This window comes from Diadema antillarum, unplaced genomic scaffold (genome assembly GCF_040938485.1).
Source record: "Diadema antillarum isolate AM-2024a unplaced genomic scaffold, OU_Dant_1.0 seq00001362_RagTag, whole genome shotgun sequence".
Classification (NCBI taxonomy): domain Eukaryota; kingdom Metazoa; phylum Echinodermata; class Echinoidea; order Diadematoida; family Diadematidae; genus Diadema; species Diadema antillarum.
The window spans coordinates 163,922-181,835 of NW_027272124.1; the positions used below are offsets into that span (position 1 = coordinate 163,922).

General features: G+C 41.0%; 1 protein-coding gene across 1 annotated transcript in view; it reads left to right on the forward strand.

The window, feature by feature from the left end:
- LOC139708644 (uncharacterized) overlaps positions 1–17,914 on the forward strand; it is a 92,614-nt gene that overhangs the window by 68,020 nt on the left and 6,680 nt on the right. Inside the window, exons 13-27 of the mRNA XM_071620582.1 lie at positions 352–480; positions 1,001–1,180; positions 1,697–1,828; positions 2,319–2,492; positions 2,973–3,101; positions 5,986–6,156; positions 7,296–7,424; positions 7,926–8,096; positions 8,960–9,088; positions 9,601–9,771; positions 13,596–13,724; positions 14,217–14,387; positions 14,778–14,906; positions 15,968–16,147; positions 17,330–17,458. Of these exons, the coding sequence (XP_071476683.1) occupies positions 352–480; positions 1,001–1,180; positions 1,697–1,828; positions 2,319–2,492; positions 2,973–3,101; positions 5,986–6,156; positions 7,296–7,424; positions 7,926–8,096; positions 8,960–9,088; positions 9,601–9,771; positions 13,596–13,724; positions 14,217–14,387; positions 14,778–14,906; positions 15,968–16,147; positions 17,330–17,458 (2,253 nt within the window). The remainder of the gene's footprint in view (positions 1–351; positions 481–1,000; positions 1,181–1,696; positions 1,829–2,318; positions 2,493–2,972; positions 3,102–5,985; positions 6,157–7,295; positions 7,425–7,925; positions 8,097–8,959; positions 9,089–9,600; positions 9,772–13,595; positions 13,725–14,216; positions 14,388–14,777; positions 14,907–15,967; positions 16,148–17,329; positions 17,459–17,914) is intronic.

Here is a 17,914-nt window from a genome sequence, read left to right on the forward strand (position 1 = left end):
GAGTGATGTAAGCCTTGGGAAAGGTGGCGTGAATGCTTCGAGAGTTCCGAATGCTGGTGCTTCACTCTAAACTAATACGCACATTTACAAATGCCATGGACACGTTGATATCTCGACACAAAGAAAAACACAGAAATAAGCTCCTATTATTTGACATTATACTTACTTATTTTGTAATTCATCTCACATGTCTGTAAAACATTATTATTTATTTTCCTTTTTTTCTATTTCTATCCATTTTTTTCATATCTGTCTATCCATATATCTATCTATCTATTTGTCTATCTACATATCTATCTACTCTGCCTATACCTACATATCTATCTCTCCTCTCTTCCTCAAACACAACAGATGTGGATGAATGCCAAAATGGAGATGCGATTTGCCACGAGGATGCAACGTGTATCAATGTTCCGGGCTCCTATCGGTGCAGGTGCAACCCCGGCTTCACTGGGTCTGGGGTACTCTGCTTCCCCCTGAGTAAGTCAAAGAGTCCTCTCCGTTCATTATTTGTTCATTTCTCTCCTGCAAGAAAGAAGGGAAGGAATGGAGGACGGGAATAAGGATGGAAGGGTGGGAGGATTAAGTCGCTTCACTTTTAATTCAGACAATGTGATTTATCCTCGTATAAAGATGGAAATGAAAAGTCATCAGGTGTCGTAGTTATGAATGGAAATTATAATTATCCTAATTATGTCCATGCAAGAGGGCAGCATGTATCCACTACTAGTAGATAAAGATGCATAATAATCGTCTTTTAGACATGCCGTCTATGCCGAAAGTGGACACATCCGTGCATTAGTGCCGTGTTGCCGACTTGACCGCAAGATTTTTGCAAATCATTGTTTGTCTCAGAACAAAAGCACTGAACTTCAATCTCTGCACACACACACACACACACAAATAATAATAAAAAATAAATAAAAACACAGTTCATGATCCGTGACAAGTCTTAAGTGAAAAATGGCGCATTGTAATGTTGGTTTCCTTCACGTAATAGCTTGTGCTGTGGAGGCGACGGTCCCGAACGGAATGCTTCTCCCGCCTCTACCGGCCGATGGCGAATATAACAACGGCGTCCTCGTTAATTTCGTGTGCAACGACGGCTACCTGTTGGTTGGTGCACTCACCAGCCGATGCGTGCAGGGAGAATGGTCCAACCCGTTCCCTCAATGTGTTGGTGAGTGAGCAGAGAGTTTTTGTTTTTGTGTTTGTTTTGTTATGTTTTGTTTTGTTTTGTTTTGTTTGTGTTTGTGTTTTTTTTTTTTGTTTTTTTTTTGGGGGGGGGGGGGGGCAACGTGACATTACGCTGCTATGTGTCAATTAAAGTATTACTGTAAACATAAAGAAGTAGGCATAAATTTTCTCCATGTAGAATTATTGTTGTTATTGTTCACCCAGACATTCTCTGTTTTGCTAATTGCACCACTAACTCAAATATTTATGAACACAATTTTGGCAGTCATCAAACAGCGTTTTGCATTGCTGTCATTCAAGTAAATATAAAATGCAATATTTCTCTAGAATTGAGAGTCATTGTCACAAAATACAGTTTTGTTGTACAACATAACTCTTCGGGATTGTTATTGTTGTTGCTTTTATCATGACATAATTCAAATTTCAACTCTCCATGTGTTGGTAGACATTCTAGATTGTTGATATACTCTCCCTCGTCATTTGGGTTTTATCTCGACAGACGAGGACGAGTGTCTATCACCTGGCTCTAACGACTGCGACCAGAACGCCAACTGCATCAATGTGCCTGGCTCGTTCCTGTGCGAGTGTCGGGAAGGCTACTTCGGTAACGGTCGGATCTGTCTAGAAGTCGGTAAGCCCGAGTACCACTTCTTCCTATAGCCTCCACGGTGACGATGACGATGGTGGTGATGACGTTGATGTTAATCACATTGCTGGTGATGATGATGATGATGATGATGATGAGGAGGAGGAGGAGGTGGAGGTTGAGGATTAATCACATTGCTGATGATGATGAAGAAGAAGATGGTGACAATGATGATAATGGTGATGATGACGATGGTGGTAGTGATGATGATAATGAGGATGAGGATGACGAAGAAGAAGAAGAAGAAGAAGAAGAAGAAGAAGAAGAAGAAGAAGAAGAAGAAGAAGAAGAAGAAGAAGAAGATGGTGATGGTGATGATGATGATGAGAAGGAGGAGGAGGAGGCAATGAAGGAGAAGGGTGGACGCTGCTATTCCTTCTCATTTATGTTTGTAATGACAACAGATGTAGAAATATAAAGTACTTGAAATATGGCAGTTGTTACTGATAACAAGTTTTTGTGTGTTCTCCACCAGACCCAACAACATGCGCCGACCTGCCGTGCGCGCCAAACGTAGTCTGCACTGATCTCGTCCGAGAAGTAGTCTTGGCCACCGTAAACCTGCAGAACCCAGCTGAGGAGGTCATCACGCTCTACAAGTGCGGAGACTGTCCAGACGGTTACCGTGGCGACGGAATAGAGTGCACCAGTAAGCGTCAATGTAACCAATGTAACAGGGACATCAAGGACAGCTTTCCACATGGCCACATAAAAAAAAGATAATGTTCGCCTGCCAAACGGGCAGTTACACTGACTCAAGTTGGAAATAGATTCGTAAAACGAAAGTAGAAGTTCTGGTACTTCTGTGAAGAATTGCACTGTTGAAACTTGTGCTGCCACTTCCAAATAGAAGAAACGTATGTGAAGTTAACGAAGCATTAACGCTCCTGTGGCAAAGAGCCAAGAATAAAGAGAGCTCTCTTCATCTTCATACTTCACCTTATATCCCTTCCCTGCCAACAAAAAGAAGCCAACAAAATGTGTATTCATGAGGTTGTTTTGTCATCGTGTATGATACGAGTAGATTAGTAATTCATACTGAAATTATGTTCGAGTATAACTCCCACAATGTCTCTCTTCGGAGTGCTAAAACATTCTGTTCTTCTCACAACTTGCTTCCGTGGTTAAGATGTGGATGAGTGTGCAGAGAACACCTTCGAGTGTAACGTCAACGCGAGATGTGTGGACTTGCCCGGAACATACATGTGTGAATGCAACCCTGGTTTCTATGGCGACGGGAACACTTGCGTGGCGATCAGTAAGTGGCATGATAGGTAGTCTCCTTCCAAGCTAGCGGGGAGCAGCTCTCATGTGCAGATCGTATTACGAGTGAATGGGGTTTCTCACCAGGAATCACGCTCATTATACCTTACGTTTGATTAAATGAGCATAGTAACATTCCATGCATGAAAAGATCGATACATCTTCACAAAGCCAACGAAAGACACCTTGAGCAGTCAAAGTACGTTCAAGGCAAGGTACAATATCTCGGCTCCCATCATAAAAATCATAAAGTAGCCGGATTTCGTCATCTGCAGATGAAAGATTGAATAAACATGACCTTTGTGTGATATGCAGCCAACTTGTGCAAAGAATGATGCCGTATAAGTGATCTATTAAGAAATAGCTATGAATAACGAAAATCAGTATTAACGCCAAAAGAATATCAATGGGTAAATTGATTTTTTTTAGCATATGTTCATGTGCTATGGTCATTTTTTTTTCTGATACACGCTCATTGTAACGTAGTAAAGTGACAGCAGTATGACAATCTAGCTATAACATCGTTGGAATGATACGATTACCGGTAGGAGTTTGATATTGATGACGATTATTTCTCGTGATTACCACCTTCCATCATCATAAAAAAATTGTCATCGTCGTCATCATCATCACCGTCATCACTGTCACCATCATCATCATCATCATCATCGTTGTGTTACTACCCCAGGCCCAATATCCTGCGCGGACAAACCGTGCTTCCAAGGCGTCGAGTGCACCGACCTGGACCGTGGCGTAGTCCTCGGCGCTGTGGATCTGAACAACCCGCCTGATGTCATCTCGTTGTTCCTGTGCGGCGACTGTCCCGAAGGCTATGTCGGTGATGGTATCACGTGCACAGGTATCGTATGACAATGCGACGTAAACGCCTCCCCTCTCCCTCATCCCCCTCCTTTTCCCCCTCCTTTCCCCAACCTAATGATGAGAGGAAGTTTAATGGGAGAGTTTGAGGTCGTTTATGAATCATTCAGTTATCAATTGCTGAAGGAGAAGCAAAAGACTAAAAATTCCACGTGACTACAAAATTAATCCATCCCAAGTTGGGAGTTTGAAGGAAGTGACAACTCATCCAGTTTTACCTGAATTAACGGGAAATTGACAGTTGAAAAATAAAACAAACAATTGCCTTTGTTTGGTTTCTCTTTGACTCTGCGTTTATATTCTACTTTAAGGGCGGCAGTAGCATATTGATTTATGCAGTTGAACCTGTCTGTTATTATGGACCGTCTTACAAGAAAAAAATATAAAGAGCGTTGGTGGTCCTTTATTTTACAGTATTGTCATCAACAGTCCCGCCGGGTAAGTCCCAAAATGGTGACATTGTTTGGCATGTTTGCTAAATTTGTCATGTTTAGTGATGTCATGCTATGCTTAGTATACATCATATAGTCTATTGTGTTATGATATCATAATCATATATCCCTTCATGTTTCTGTCATATTGTGCTGTGCTATGTCGGAGTATGTGATATGTGTTATGCCATGCTTTGCCATTTTTCGTCATGCTTTCACTGTTATGTGGTATTGTGTGTTGTGCTGTCTCTGTCCACTTTTAATTTCACCCCAAAGTTAAAACTTAATAGACAAAATACATATGCAAAGCTACAAATACTTCTGCTCCTCGGTGATCAAGATGACTTCTTCAAACAATCAAATAGGTTCTTCTATAAGCCGCTACACGATTTACAGCGTCTGCAGCAAAATCAGCAGGCTTTCGACACTTTTTGTCTATCACGCGTGTTTGCCTTCCGAACCAGTCCTAATCACCCGATGTCCTCTAACGCAGTCTAGAGCATCGTCCTCTATGATGGCTGGCGAGATGGCGGACTTTTGTTTTTAGATTGTGAGCATCGTTGTACACCTCTTTGTTGGAGCATTCCTGGGGTTGGAGGCTCACCATAGAGTGCTTGCCCCGGCATTATTTATTCATCCATGCGTCATACATGACTGAATCATCAGTGCTGGGTTTGGATGAGAATGATTCCAATGCAATCCGACTTAAGTTCACTCATAGTCCTCATTGTGTGCGTTTGTGTGTGATTTTGTGGAATCACCTAAAACCCAGAAGATGGCAAAGGCAACGCTCATGGAAACTTCGGAATTTTCAAGTTAGGCATCATCCAACCATCATCTTATAACATCTGCAATCATAAAATCAATCGTCATGAGTACTGATGGAAACCATGTCTCAATCTTTTCGTAATCAAGATGTGGATGAGTGTGCGCTAAACCTCTTCGATTGTGACATCAATGCGAGATGCGTCAACGAGCCGGGCTCATACTCGTGTGAATGTAACATCGGTTTCTATGGAGACGGAAGAACATGTGTAGCTATAAGTGAGTGTCGTGTTTCACTTTCCAAGTTGGTTTTACGGGAAAGAGACGGGAAAGCAATAGCATCAAAAAACGTTATGTGCCGCTAGAATTTGTAGCAAGGATACTTTTGGGGACAGGATATCGCATTTTTAACCTAATTAGGAGTGTTTTTGGGTCGACAGCGTGGATGATTATTGAAGTAATACTTAACCTTGGATTAGAATAGAAGAAATGAGACAATTTAATTACTCTGAATTTCAGCCATTGTGGAAGGGAATCTACCGTGTTTGTAAGAGAAATTATGTCATGAAACATGTGGCAACACAATTCTGGAGGTAAAAACCGATATAAATTCTCTATATCCTGAACAGAAGGTTGTCTATCTATGAAGCGAAGTAAATGTGGTATTGAATCAAGTTCCGTTGTGAACGAGTTTGTGTGTTTTTTTATCTTCGAGATATTTGAAAATAAAGATAATTTGTGCATCTTTTACGTGGTCGTTATTGCTCTTTTGGGGGTTGCTCTTTTGACGGGGTCCTAATCCAGACCCGACATCATGCGCCGATCAACCTTGCTTCCCCGGCGTCGCGTGTACCGATCTGGACCGAGCCGAAGTCCTGGCGGCCGTAGACCTGGAGAATCCACCCCTGTTCATCTCGCTATACCAATGCGGGGAGTGTCCCCCGGGCTATACTGGCGATGGCATTGACTGTGAAGGTAGATATTACCCACACGAGTGATTGCACCCATGGTGGAGGGACCTACATAATGTTTATTGAATCCATTCGGACCATCGTAGTATACAGTCGGAATTCATGAAACCTGTGTGCTGTGTTACTGTTTATAGCATGCGCTGTTGTGCATGAATGTTATGTAATTATATTAAATGTTATTCATGTTCTGTGATCTTGTGCCGTGTTATGTTCTTCATATCATATCATGTTTTCGTGTGTCAATGTTACGTGTCGTTATACGAGTACTCTGTTGTACGGTGTTATATTTGTGTATGTTCATAACCATGCTTGACCACTGATAAAGCAATACTGGATAGCTAAAACTTAAAAAAAAAAACTATAAAAAGATCAAATAAGATATCGACTTGTGGTCCAGTCCCGCACTGAAGATGACATTTTCAAGCAAGCCACATTAGGCAAAAATTTCTTCGCGAATTATTTGCGTGGCTCGCTATTTAAAGCGTACACGGGAATTGCAGCATCGCGCACAGATGCAGCAATTATGGGTGTCCCCTTCAGCACTCATATAAGCTTTCACACATTTTGTCTTAAAAATGAATTTGCTTTTCCTTATCAAAGCTTCCCGACCAGTACTATGTGGACACTGTCCAATGTAATCTTGAGAAAGGCTCTCTGGGAGTTTTGGGCGACCATACGTTATACATGATCAAACGATTTGACCCAATTTTGAGCTGGGTATAAATCGGAATGCTTCCAAAGGGGTCTAGGGCAATTACCCCGTGGGCAATTACCCCGGACCCTTCCCCTGGCCCTAATCCTAATCCTAATCCTGAACCTAATCCTAACCCTAACCCAAACTCCTAACCCTAAACCTAACCCTAACCCTAATCTTTACTCTAACCTTACCACTAACCAGCATTTAGCCGGGGGTAATTGCCCTCTGGGGATAATTGCCCGGATACGCTTCCAAAGTATGCTTCCACAGTATTCCAACCTAGTTCTCTCAAAGAACCTCCTCTTTGGTAATTTTATGGAATATTCTGAAACCAAGAAGGCAGCGGTGGTGGCGGTGATTTTTTCCTACATTGATCACTCGCTTTCTGATAACAACTTCGCCATGAGTACTGATTGAATCCATGTCTCAATCTTTTCGTAATCAAGATGTGGATGAGTGTGCGCTAAACCTCTTCGATTGTGACATCAATGCAAGATGCGTCAACGAGCCGGGCTCATACTCGTGTGAATGTAACATCGGTTTCTATGGAGACGGAAGAACATGCGTAGCTATAAGTGAGTGCCGTGCTTCACTTTTAAATCGGTTAGCGGGAAAAATGCATTACAAGCAATAGGACTGTAAACATGGTGTGTCAAGAGAAGTTGTAAGATAGCAAGCATTGTTGATTTAGACGAAAATTATCGATTGTCATGATTGTAAGACGAAATAATGGTTGGATCTTTAAGAAATTTGAATGTTTATACGGATCAAGACCGAATGCCATAACGATTTTACTTCGAATAACATAAAAAATAATAGACATATGGAGTATCGTCCAAGCGAACAAAATTAGAATTGTATCACGACAACACATTTTTATAGTGTGACAAAACATCTTTACATGTCTAATCTTCATGGCCTCAACCAGGAAAAATCGATTCTTCATAAAATATCATTAACAAAAGAGAATGGTAGTGACCTGCTCCATGGAGACTGTCATTGAATTTTGATATCTTTCGCTCGAGTCTTGTCAGTGTGTTTTTGGTAATTACTCTTTTGACGGGGTCTCAATCCAGACCCGACATCATGCGCCGATCAACCTTGCTTCCCCGGCGTCGCGTGTACCGATCTGGACCGAGCTGAAGTCCTGGCCGCCGTAGACCTGGACAATCCACCCCTGTTCATCTCGCTATACCAATGTGGGGAGTGTCCCCCAGGCTATACTGGCGATGGCATTGACTGTGAAGGTAGATATTACCCACACGAATGATGGCACCTATGGTGGAGGGTTCTGCGTTAGGTTGATTGAATCCACAGTAGACCGTGAGAATTCACAAATCTTGTGTGCTGTGTTATTGTTTATAGCACGCGCTGTTGTGCTAGAATATTACATAATATATATTTAATGTTATTCATGTTGTGTGATATTGTGTCATGTTGTATTTTTCCATATCATGTCTTGTTTTCGTGTGTCAATGTTATGTGTCGTCCGTTATACGAGCCCCCTGTTGTATAGTGTTATGTTTGGATATGTTCATAACCATGCTTGACCACTGATGGAGCAACCCTGGATAGATAAATCTAAACACAAAAACAAAAAAAGCACATTAGGCTCAAATTTCTTTTACAACTTATTTGCGTAGCTCACTGAGCCGATACGGGAATCGCAACATCGCCAACAGATGTCACAAAATATTGGTGTCGTCACCACCACGCATATTGTTCTGATTTCGACACTTTTTTTCTACTCAATATCTTTGACTTTCTCCATCGAAGCTACCTGAACAGCATAAGATCGACACCATCCTATGTAATCTTGAGTATGGCTCCCTTAGAGTTCTGGATCGTCCATTGTCCGTACGTTGTACATGACCAAAATATTTGACTCATGTCTGAGCTGGGTATAAATCGGAATGTTTTCCTAGCATTTCGACTTAGTTCTCTCAAAGAACGTCCTCTTTGGTGATTTTATGGAATCATCTAAAAACCAAGGAGATAGCGATGGTGGCGGTGATTTTTTTCCTACGTCGGTCACTCACTATCTGATAACAACTTGCAATCGTATTATGAGTACTGATGGAATCCATGTCTCAATCTTTTCGTAATCAAGATGTGGATGAGTGTGCGCTAAACCTCTTCGATTGTGACATCAATGCGAGATGCGTCAACGAGCCGGGCTCATACTCGTGTGAATGTAACATCGGTTTCTATGGAGACGGAAGAACATGTGTAGCTATAAGTGAGTGTCGTGCTTCACCATCGATTCAGGTTAACTTAATTGGGGAGAGATATTTATGAAATAGTAACAGAAGAAAAAAGTATGTACCCCGGCCGAAAGCTAAAAGTAAAAACAAAGAAAACGCTAAGTACAAACGAAGAGTAAAGTATTGTCGGTCAGACATTAATTATAAATCGAACTTTGATTGACTGTTGAATATGGATGTTACTAGTAATATTGAATAGTTGAAGTAAGATAGCAATAATATTTTGAATTCAGATCTTTTGAAAGGGTATCGGCCAGGAAGAAATATATCATAATATAGCAACTCACCTCTTATGGGGAAAATTAAAACTACATTTGATACCGCAAGAGATTACTCGTCTATGCAATAAAATCAAAACATGATGCCACAGACTAAGGTTTACCTTGGTGAGGATGCCGTGTAGAGATTTTTGAGACAGTTTTGTCAACTGTCTGGTGGTTCTTATTGTTGTTTTGGTGATTGCTCTTTCGACGGGGTCTCAATCCAGACCCGACATCATGCGCCGATCAACCTTGCTTCCCCGGCGTCTCGTGTACCGATCTGGACCGAGCTGAAGTCCTAGCGGCTGTAGACCTGGACAATCCACCCCTGTTCATCTCGCTATTCCAATGCGGGGAATGTCCCCCGGGCTATACTGGCGATGGCATTGACTGTGAAGGTAGATATTACCCACACGAATGATGGCACCTATGGTGGAGGGTTCTGCGTAATGTTGACTGAATCCTTAGTAGACCGTCACAAATCACAAATCTTGTGTGCTGTGTTATTGTTTATAGCATGTGCTCTTGTGCTATAGAATGTTATATTAAACATGTTAAATGTTGTATGTTTCGTGAAATTGTGTCATGTTATGTTGTGCCATGTCATTTCATATTTTCATGTTTCAATGTTGTCTTCCATTGTGCTTCGTTGTACAAATTTATGTCGGTATAATGTTCATAACAGTACTTACTCGCTGACCAGGCAACCCCGGATACTTGAAACTTTAAAACCGAATTAACACACGTTATCCTGCCTAGTGTTGACGAGGATGACCTTCTCAGTCATATTTAGTCTAAAATATTCTTAAATTTGCGTGTTTTTTTGTGTGGCTTTCTTAAACGATACGGGGTATACAGCATTGCCCACAGATGCAGCAAATACAATCAGCAAGTTTTATTATGATTTTGAGACATTTTGTGTACCAAGTGTGATAGCCATTCTCTGTGGGAGCTTCTTGAACCATATCTTCTGTCGATACCATCCAATTCAATCCTGTGCATGGCTCTCATGAAACCACGGGTTTTCCATGCGTCGTACGCGACTACATCATCTTAGCTCAAGATGAAATATAGAATGGCTCCCAAGCATTCCCACTTGTTCTCTCTAGAACGTCCCCTGTGGCGATTTTGTGGAACCATCTAGAACCAAACAGAAAGCGAAGTTGATGCTCATGGAAATTTGAGAGTCTTCAAATTTCTGTATCGGTCAAACAACAGCTGATAGCAACACGCAATCGTATTATGAGTACTGATGGAATCCATGTCTCAATCTTTTCGTAATCAAGATGTGGATGAGTGTGCGCTAAACCTCTTCGATTGTGACATCAATGCGAGATGCGTCAACGAGCCGGGCTCATACTCGTGTGAATGTAACATCGGTTTCTATGGAGACGGAAGAACATGTGTAGCTATAAGTGAGTGTCGTATTTCACCATCGAGTCACATTAACTTAACTGGGGAGAGATATTTATGAAATAGTAACAGGAAAAAAAGTATGTACCCCGGCCGGAAGCTAAAAGTAAAAACAAAGAAAACGCTAAGTACAAACGAAGAGTAAAGTATTGTCGGTCAGACATTAATTGTGAATCGAAGCATGATAGACTGTTGAATATGTATGCTGACATTGAATAGCTGAAGTAAGATAGCAATAATATTTTGAATTAAGATCTTTTGACAGGGTATCGGCCATGGAGAAATATATCATATATAGCAACTCGCCCCTGAGGGGGAAATTGAAACTACTTTTGATGTCAAGAGCACATGAGATTATTCGCATATGCAATGAAATGAAAATGATGCCACAGACTAAGGTTTACTGCTACCTTGGTGAGGATGCCGTGTAGAGACTTTTGAGACAGTTTGTGAATATCTGGTGGTTCTTATTGTTGTTTTGGTGATTGCTCTTTCGACGGGGTCTCAATCCAGACCCGACATCATGCGCCGATCAACCTTGCTTCCCCGGCGTCGCGTGTACCGATCTGGACCGTGCTGAAGTCCTGGCCGCCGTAGACCTGGACAATCCACCCCTGTTCATCTCGCTATTCCACTGCGGGGAGTGTCCCCCGGGCTATACTGGCGATGGCATTGACTGTGAAGGTAGATATTACCCACACGAATGATGGCACTTATGGTTGAGGGTTCTGCGTAAGGTTGATTGAATCCGTAGTAGACCGTCAGAGAAGAACCTGAATATAATTATAGTTAGACACTTATTACTCGTATTCGTAATATATTTCTGGTATAGAGTACGAAAGGTAGATTATGTAGGTAAAAGTAATCTTGAAAGCCGGGCTTGATTGCTTACTTATCGTCAATTGTTGTAGATTTATGTTTCTAACTGAACACTGTTTTCCAGTAATCACGAGGCATGACAGTGAACTGCAATACTACGTGTATATCATATTCCTATAAATATTCAACAGTCACTCGATTTGCAGTGATTCCTATATCTTGCGATTGATACCATTATCATTCTATATTTTTCCCCTCATGATGTGTATTCACAGACTTCCAAACATCTAACAAAGGAGGATCCGCTTGCTACGAGAGATATGACCAATGGTCACTTGTTGAGCTTGATTTAAAACAAAAAATAGATAGATAAATAAAATAAAATAAAATAAAATCGTAGCCCTGTCTGTCACTTCGTTGATACTTATAATTAGATGTTCGTTATTACCTCAGGCGAGGTAAACACTCATTCCAAACTTCGCATTTAATTGCCCTGTCGAGGATAAGGTGAAAGAACACAGGTTGTCTTCAGATTACTTTTGACACTGTCAGTCTCGAAATAGGTTTGCCTTTTTCACGTGATGATTTTTACCCCTGGGTGTGAAATTATGGCCGATCTGCCAGAGTATTTTCGTCAGTTGGAAACATTCAAGCACTCCTGTGTTTTACCAAGGAGGTATGAGAGAACTCATACCTCCTTGGTTTTACGAGACCTGCCATGCCGAAATGATGATTACAATAATGATAATGGTACATAATAGCAGTCCTATCTCAGCGCTCAACACTTCCATGGCTCTCGATGTACTTGAAGAAACTTGTAGGAAAGATGATCATGCTGTGATGATCATAATCGAAATATGATAATGGGTCGAATGTCTTGAAATGTTCATACCCAAATCGTCAAGTTTGGCCTCAAAAAGAAGACGTGTTCTCTAAGCTCATGCAAATATTGTTTTAAAGTATACTATAGCGTCCTTTGTCTAGTCAAGACCACTCAAACTGATCTCGCGAACACTGTTGCCCTTGTAATTCCATGATAATCGCCCTTATGCGTGAGGGACGACCTCACGCGACGCATCATCATAAGAAAAACTCAGCGGATGCTGACTGGATTATGAAGGACATCATCACACGATTGCCAAATTGAGTTTCTTTTTAAAGTTCAATCGTCACCTTGAAATTACGTTATTGCCGGAATAGGTGCCTTGATTTATTAGTAGCATGATCGTGCTTGATATAGATTGCATTTTTATCAGTTTGTTTATAGCGTGTTTCGGAAGTGATAACATTATCATTCGTGCAATCGTTCACATGATATTCTGGTCTCTGTCCATCTCAGCTATGATAACGCACTCGAGATATACCTCAACAAGTAATGGTCAGTTAAGACGTTGCAGTAATGTCCGCTCTATGTACACCACATCACATAGAGAAAAATTACTTCGAGAAACTCTTGATAAACCGCACTTATGGAATTATTGAATGCTTTGTGTCTGCAAAAAAAGAAGAACTAAGCAAAACAAAGCAAGACAAAACATACAAACAAACAAATGCAAAAAGTCAGTCAAACCCAACACAAGTCGAAGGTTCGCGGACTACATATTTTACATGTAGAAGAATACTAAAAATGTCATACACAATCACGTTTCCCACTTCCCATCCCCCTTTCATTTGTTTCTGTCCTTGTTGTTGCTGTTGTTGCTTTTGTTGCCCTTGTCTTCATCGTTGATGCTGTTGTTATTGTTACTGGTGTTGTATTTGCTATTGCTTTTGCAGCTCTCGTTGATAATAATCTGCCAAAAATTGTAGATTTAGTGTTGCTCATATTGTTGCTGTTGTTGCTGCTTACAGTTTTTGTTGCTGTCATTATCGTTATTTTTTGTTTTTGTTGCTGTTATTGTTGTTTTAATTCTCTAATGATTGATGATATGTGTGCATGTAATGCAATCCATATTTGACTCCGCTCTCCACTCGTTATTCCTCGATCCAGACATTGACGAATGCGTGCTCGGGACCCACGATTGTGACGAAAATGCCGAATGCACCAACACCCCGGGAAGTTTTGTCTGCGTCTGTAACCGAGGCTTTTATGGCGACGGACGTGTGTGCATTCCAATTGGTGAGAGCCACTGAACAGCTACAAGGTTTTAGCATACTGTAACTCCACGTGACCGTTGACTAATATAGAGCTATTTTTCAGATTTATTTACAAATACAAATGAACCTCGTCGCAATAGACATTTTGATGGACTGCTTCTTTAAGCATATGGCCTTGTTAGAATTTTTCATGGTGAAAATACAAGACATGCAATTCTTTTCTTCGTCGCCAGTGGTGGTACCAATATTTTGTGAGTAACGAAAACAGAAATTTAACTAGTTCATCACTTTGCATTGGTATCATAAGATTTCTTTAACAATGGCCTTGTATGGTATTTGCCATAAAGTTCACATGCTTACCAATTTGTTTCTAGCTTACTTGAAGAACTTAAAAACAAATGTTCTTACTGTCAATGTTCCACTGCTTGGATTATATTTTGATGAAGTGCCAAAGACGAGACATTTCCCGAAGAAATCGTGCATAAAACCGTTTTGTCTCTAATCATTGTCTCAGATCCAACAAGGTGTATCGACCGACCGTGCTTCGACAACGTAATCTGCACCGACCTCACCCGCGGTGAAGTGGTAGGCAGCATAGATCTCAACAACCCAGTCGACATCATCTACCAGTATAGGTGCGGCCCCTGTCCGCCAGGATACCGCGGAGACGGCAAGAACTGCGTTGGTGAGTACCGATGGTTGTCGAATCGAACATCCACCTCCCCACCACTACATATTCTACTTGCCGTAATACCAGTCTTCTATAAACTCATATAACCCTTATCAACGCACGACCGAAAAAGAAATTCATGTAATGTCTTGTCATCTTTTGAAACTTTCGTTTGTCACATCGATATCATAATCTGGTTTGATACCCTCCCCGATATATCCACAGTGATGTTTAATGAGATTTCTGGTTTACCAAAAAAGACTTTACTGAAACTCTCTCAAGTTTGTATGTAGAATGCTACCTTATATGGTCAGGTAATTTCCCCTTGTTTTGAGGGTCAAAGTTTTGACAACTTCAATAATTTTACAATGGATAAAGAGGCTTATACTATCTCTGTCTATCCAGATATTGACGAGTGCGCGGAGGGAACTTTTGAGTGCCACCCCAACGCCACTTGCGTCAATATCCCGGGATCGTTCGAATGTGTCTGCAACGTGAATTTCCATGGTGACGGCAAGGTCTGCATCCCTCTAGGTAAGCTCCAGGCCTGTGTTGAAGATGATTACGTAATATCCATCTGTTTTTTAAGGATCCCATCCCCCGCAAAATTACTACCTACAAGAACAAGATCATAAGAGAACCAATTTAGCTCAAATGGTAATGTTGTAAATTGGTTCTCTTATGATCTTGTTCTTGTAGGTAGTAATTTTGCGGGGGATGGGATCCTTAAAAAAAGCACGCCCGACAACTTGCCTTGTGATGTAGAAAACGGTAGATAGTGACGTAGAGAGACATCAAACGTTCCTCTTTGCTTTTCGTACAGCAGGTGCAAAACGAGATTTTAGATTACCGTTCACAAATAGTTTTGATCTTGTTGACACACTCGCAAGAAAATACGGTCTTTAATGGAAATTTTATGTCACATTCACAGAGTAGATCTACAAATGTTGTGATCGGTTATTTTCTGGTGAGGATTTATCTGAGCGAAGTCCTGGATGAAGAGGATAGTTATCGCATTATCAAAGTTAGTTTTGGACCTCGAAATGATCATGCCGTAGTCTCTGAGATATGACAGTCCTCGTCGCCAAGAAAGCCTTTCTGTCTCGTCGCCAAAAAGGAAAGAAAGAAAGAAAGATAGATGTGTATGAACAATGTCATTGGCAGTTCTGAGACGGTTGATGTGTACATGAACGCATCCGGGGTTCCCAAGCATCGCTTAACTTTCAACTTACAACTCAGTTGTTGGACTTGCGGTCTAAACAGTGTACAATGAATACACGTTCCTTATCGTGATCGTCTGAGTATAATCGTAATGATATTTTACAATATAATAGAAATTTATTAATCCCATATCATTATTCGAACTCAGAGACCACAGGGTCCAGAAACATACGCGTCTTTCACTCGGTGTACAGTAATGAAGTTTATAGCCAAACATAAGCAAACTTCTAAGATAGTTCAGACCATACGACCACAGCATTTCTCAGACATTTATGTAATGAAGTCATGTTGCCACTTCAAGACAGAGGTTCGTATTTTGCAGTGTGCAGTCTGCGTGCATTTATTAACCCGTTGAAACCATCCTCTTCTTGCAGACCTGACAGTCTGCGCTGCGGATGGACCCTGTTTCGACGGGGTCAAATGCACAAACCTCACCCGGTCTGACGTGCTCGACGAAATCGACCTGGCAACGTTTTCGCCAGAGGAGCTCATCAAGTTTTATAACTGTGGCGACTGCCCTCTAGGATATATGGGCGACGGAGAAGTCTGCATAGGTATGTGGGAAGGTTATGACGGTTTAATATTATTTTAAAGACGACAAAGAGGTCCGCCTAGCTAAATAGAAAAAGACATCGAGTCTGCATAGGTACTTTTAGTATGTGGGAAGTTTATGACGATTTAGTGTTTGACATGGACGACAAAGAGGTCCGCCTAGCTAAGTACAAAAAGACATTGAGTCTGCAAAAGTATGTGGGAAGGTTATGATAGTTAAATGTTTGACGTGGACGACAAAGAGGTCCGCCTAGCTAAGTACAAAAATACATCGAGTCTGCAAAGGTGTGTGGGAAGTTTATGACGGTTTAATGTTTGACGTGGACGACAAAGAGGTCCGCCTAGCTAAGTAGAAAAAGACATCGAGTCTGCAAAGGTATGTGGGAAGTTTATGACGGTTTAATGTTTGACATGGACGACAAAGAGGTCCGCCTAGCTAAGTACAAAAATACATCGAGTCTGCATAGGTAGGTGAGAAGGTTATGACGGTTTAATGTTTGACGTGGACGACAAAGAGATCCGCGTAGCTGAGTAGAAATAAACATTGAAGCAGCTGCGATTTTTTTTTTGATGCAGCAGGTAGACCATTTGGAAGCGGGCCATGTAGATTTTAAGTAAAGGTATTACATAAATCTAATACATGGTATCGTCTTATTCTAGTCCCATCCTCTAGAAACAAGTAATAGAACGAGGGAGTACCGAACTCCTGTTGCAGTCACACAAGCCGCAGAAGGACCGAAACACTATTATCATTGGTAGACCTTATTATGAACATCCGTTAATATTACATGATGCATTTTCTCCATTTCATCTACTCTCAAGGAGGACTGTCTTGAATGATATTGTGTTCTATTTTTTTTTCTAAAACATTCTTCTCAGTATCAAATGACTTGCATATGCTGTGATGACAGCTTCCTTAATGGTCACGATTCACTCAACGGCATGGTTGATGGTTTGCTAAAAGCAGTATTTCAAAATCACATGGGTCTTAAGTAATCGTGCCTGTCTCCTATATTGATTCATTACTGGAAGTATTTAAATGTGTGTTGTTTTAATGTAGCATTCTTGCACCTCTATGAACTAATTTTTCACCTTCAGTAACATTAGTCAAATAGGATATTTTCGTAAATGTAGAATATAACTTTATTCGTTATTTGATCGTTCATTTATTTTTTTTTCAACAGATATCGATGAGTGCGACACGGGAGACTTCGATTGCCATAGAAACGCCTCCTGCGAGAACGAAATTGGCGGGTACACCTGCGTGTGTATTGCCGGCCATTTTGGAAACGGAACGCATTGCGCGCAACTAGGTAAGCTATCAAACATGATGTGTCAAATCCTACGCTTGAGATCACAGCGAAATGTCGCAAAGCAGTGGGTTGTACAAGCGTCATCAGTGGTCAACTGGCTGAGAATTAGCATGGTTAGAGTTTGATCCAGCAGTTCTTTGTTATTACAGTAATGATAATTACTGGAATAGAGAAGATAAAGCCTTTCTGTCCAAAATTTTATAGTACTTCATTCTTAAAAGTTTATCACATCAATCTACAAACTGTGTAATATTTTGTTGAAATTGAAGTGAAATGCAGAAATGAAACTGAAGTGAACTAGGACTGAATTGAAATGAGCTGAATAACGCAGAGATAACAGACACAGCGGCACCAAAGCGCTGGGGTGGAATCACACAATCTTTTCCGCCTGGGAGTATGAGGCTGTTACATGTTTTCCTTGGTTGTTACAGCTCTGTCCATCTCCTTGTACTTACA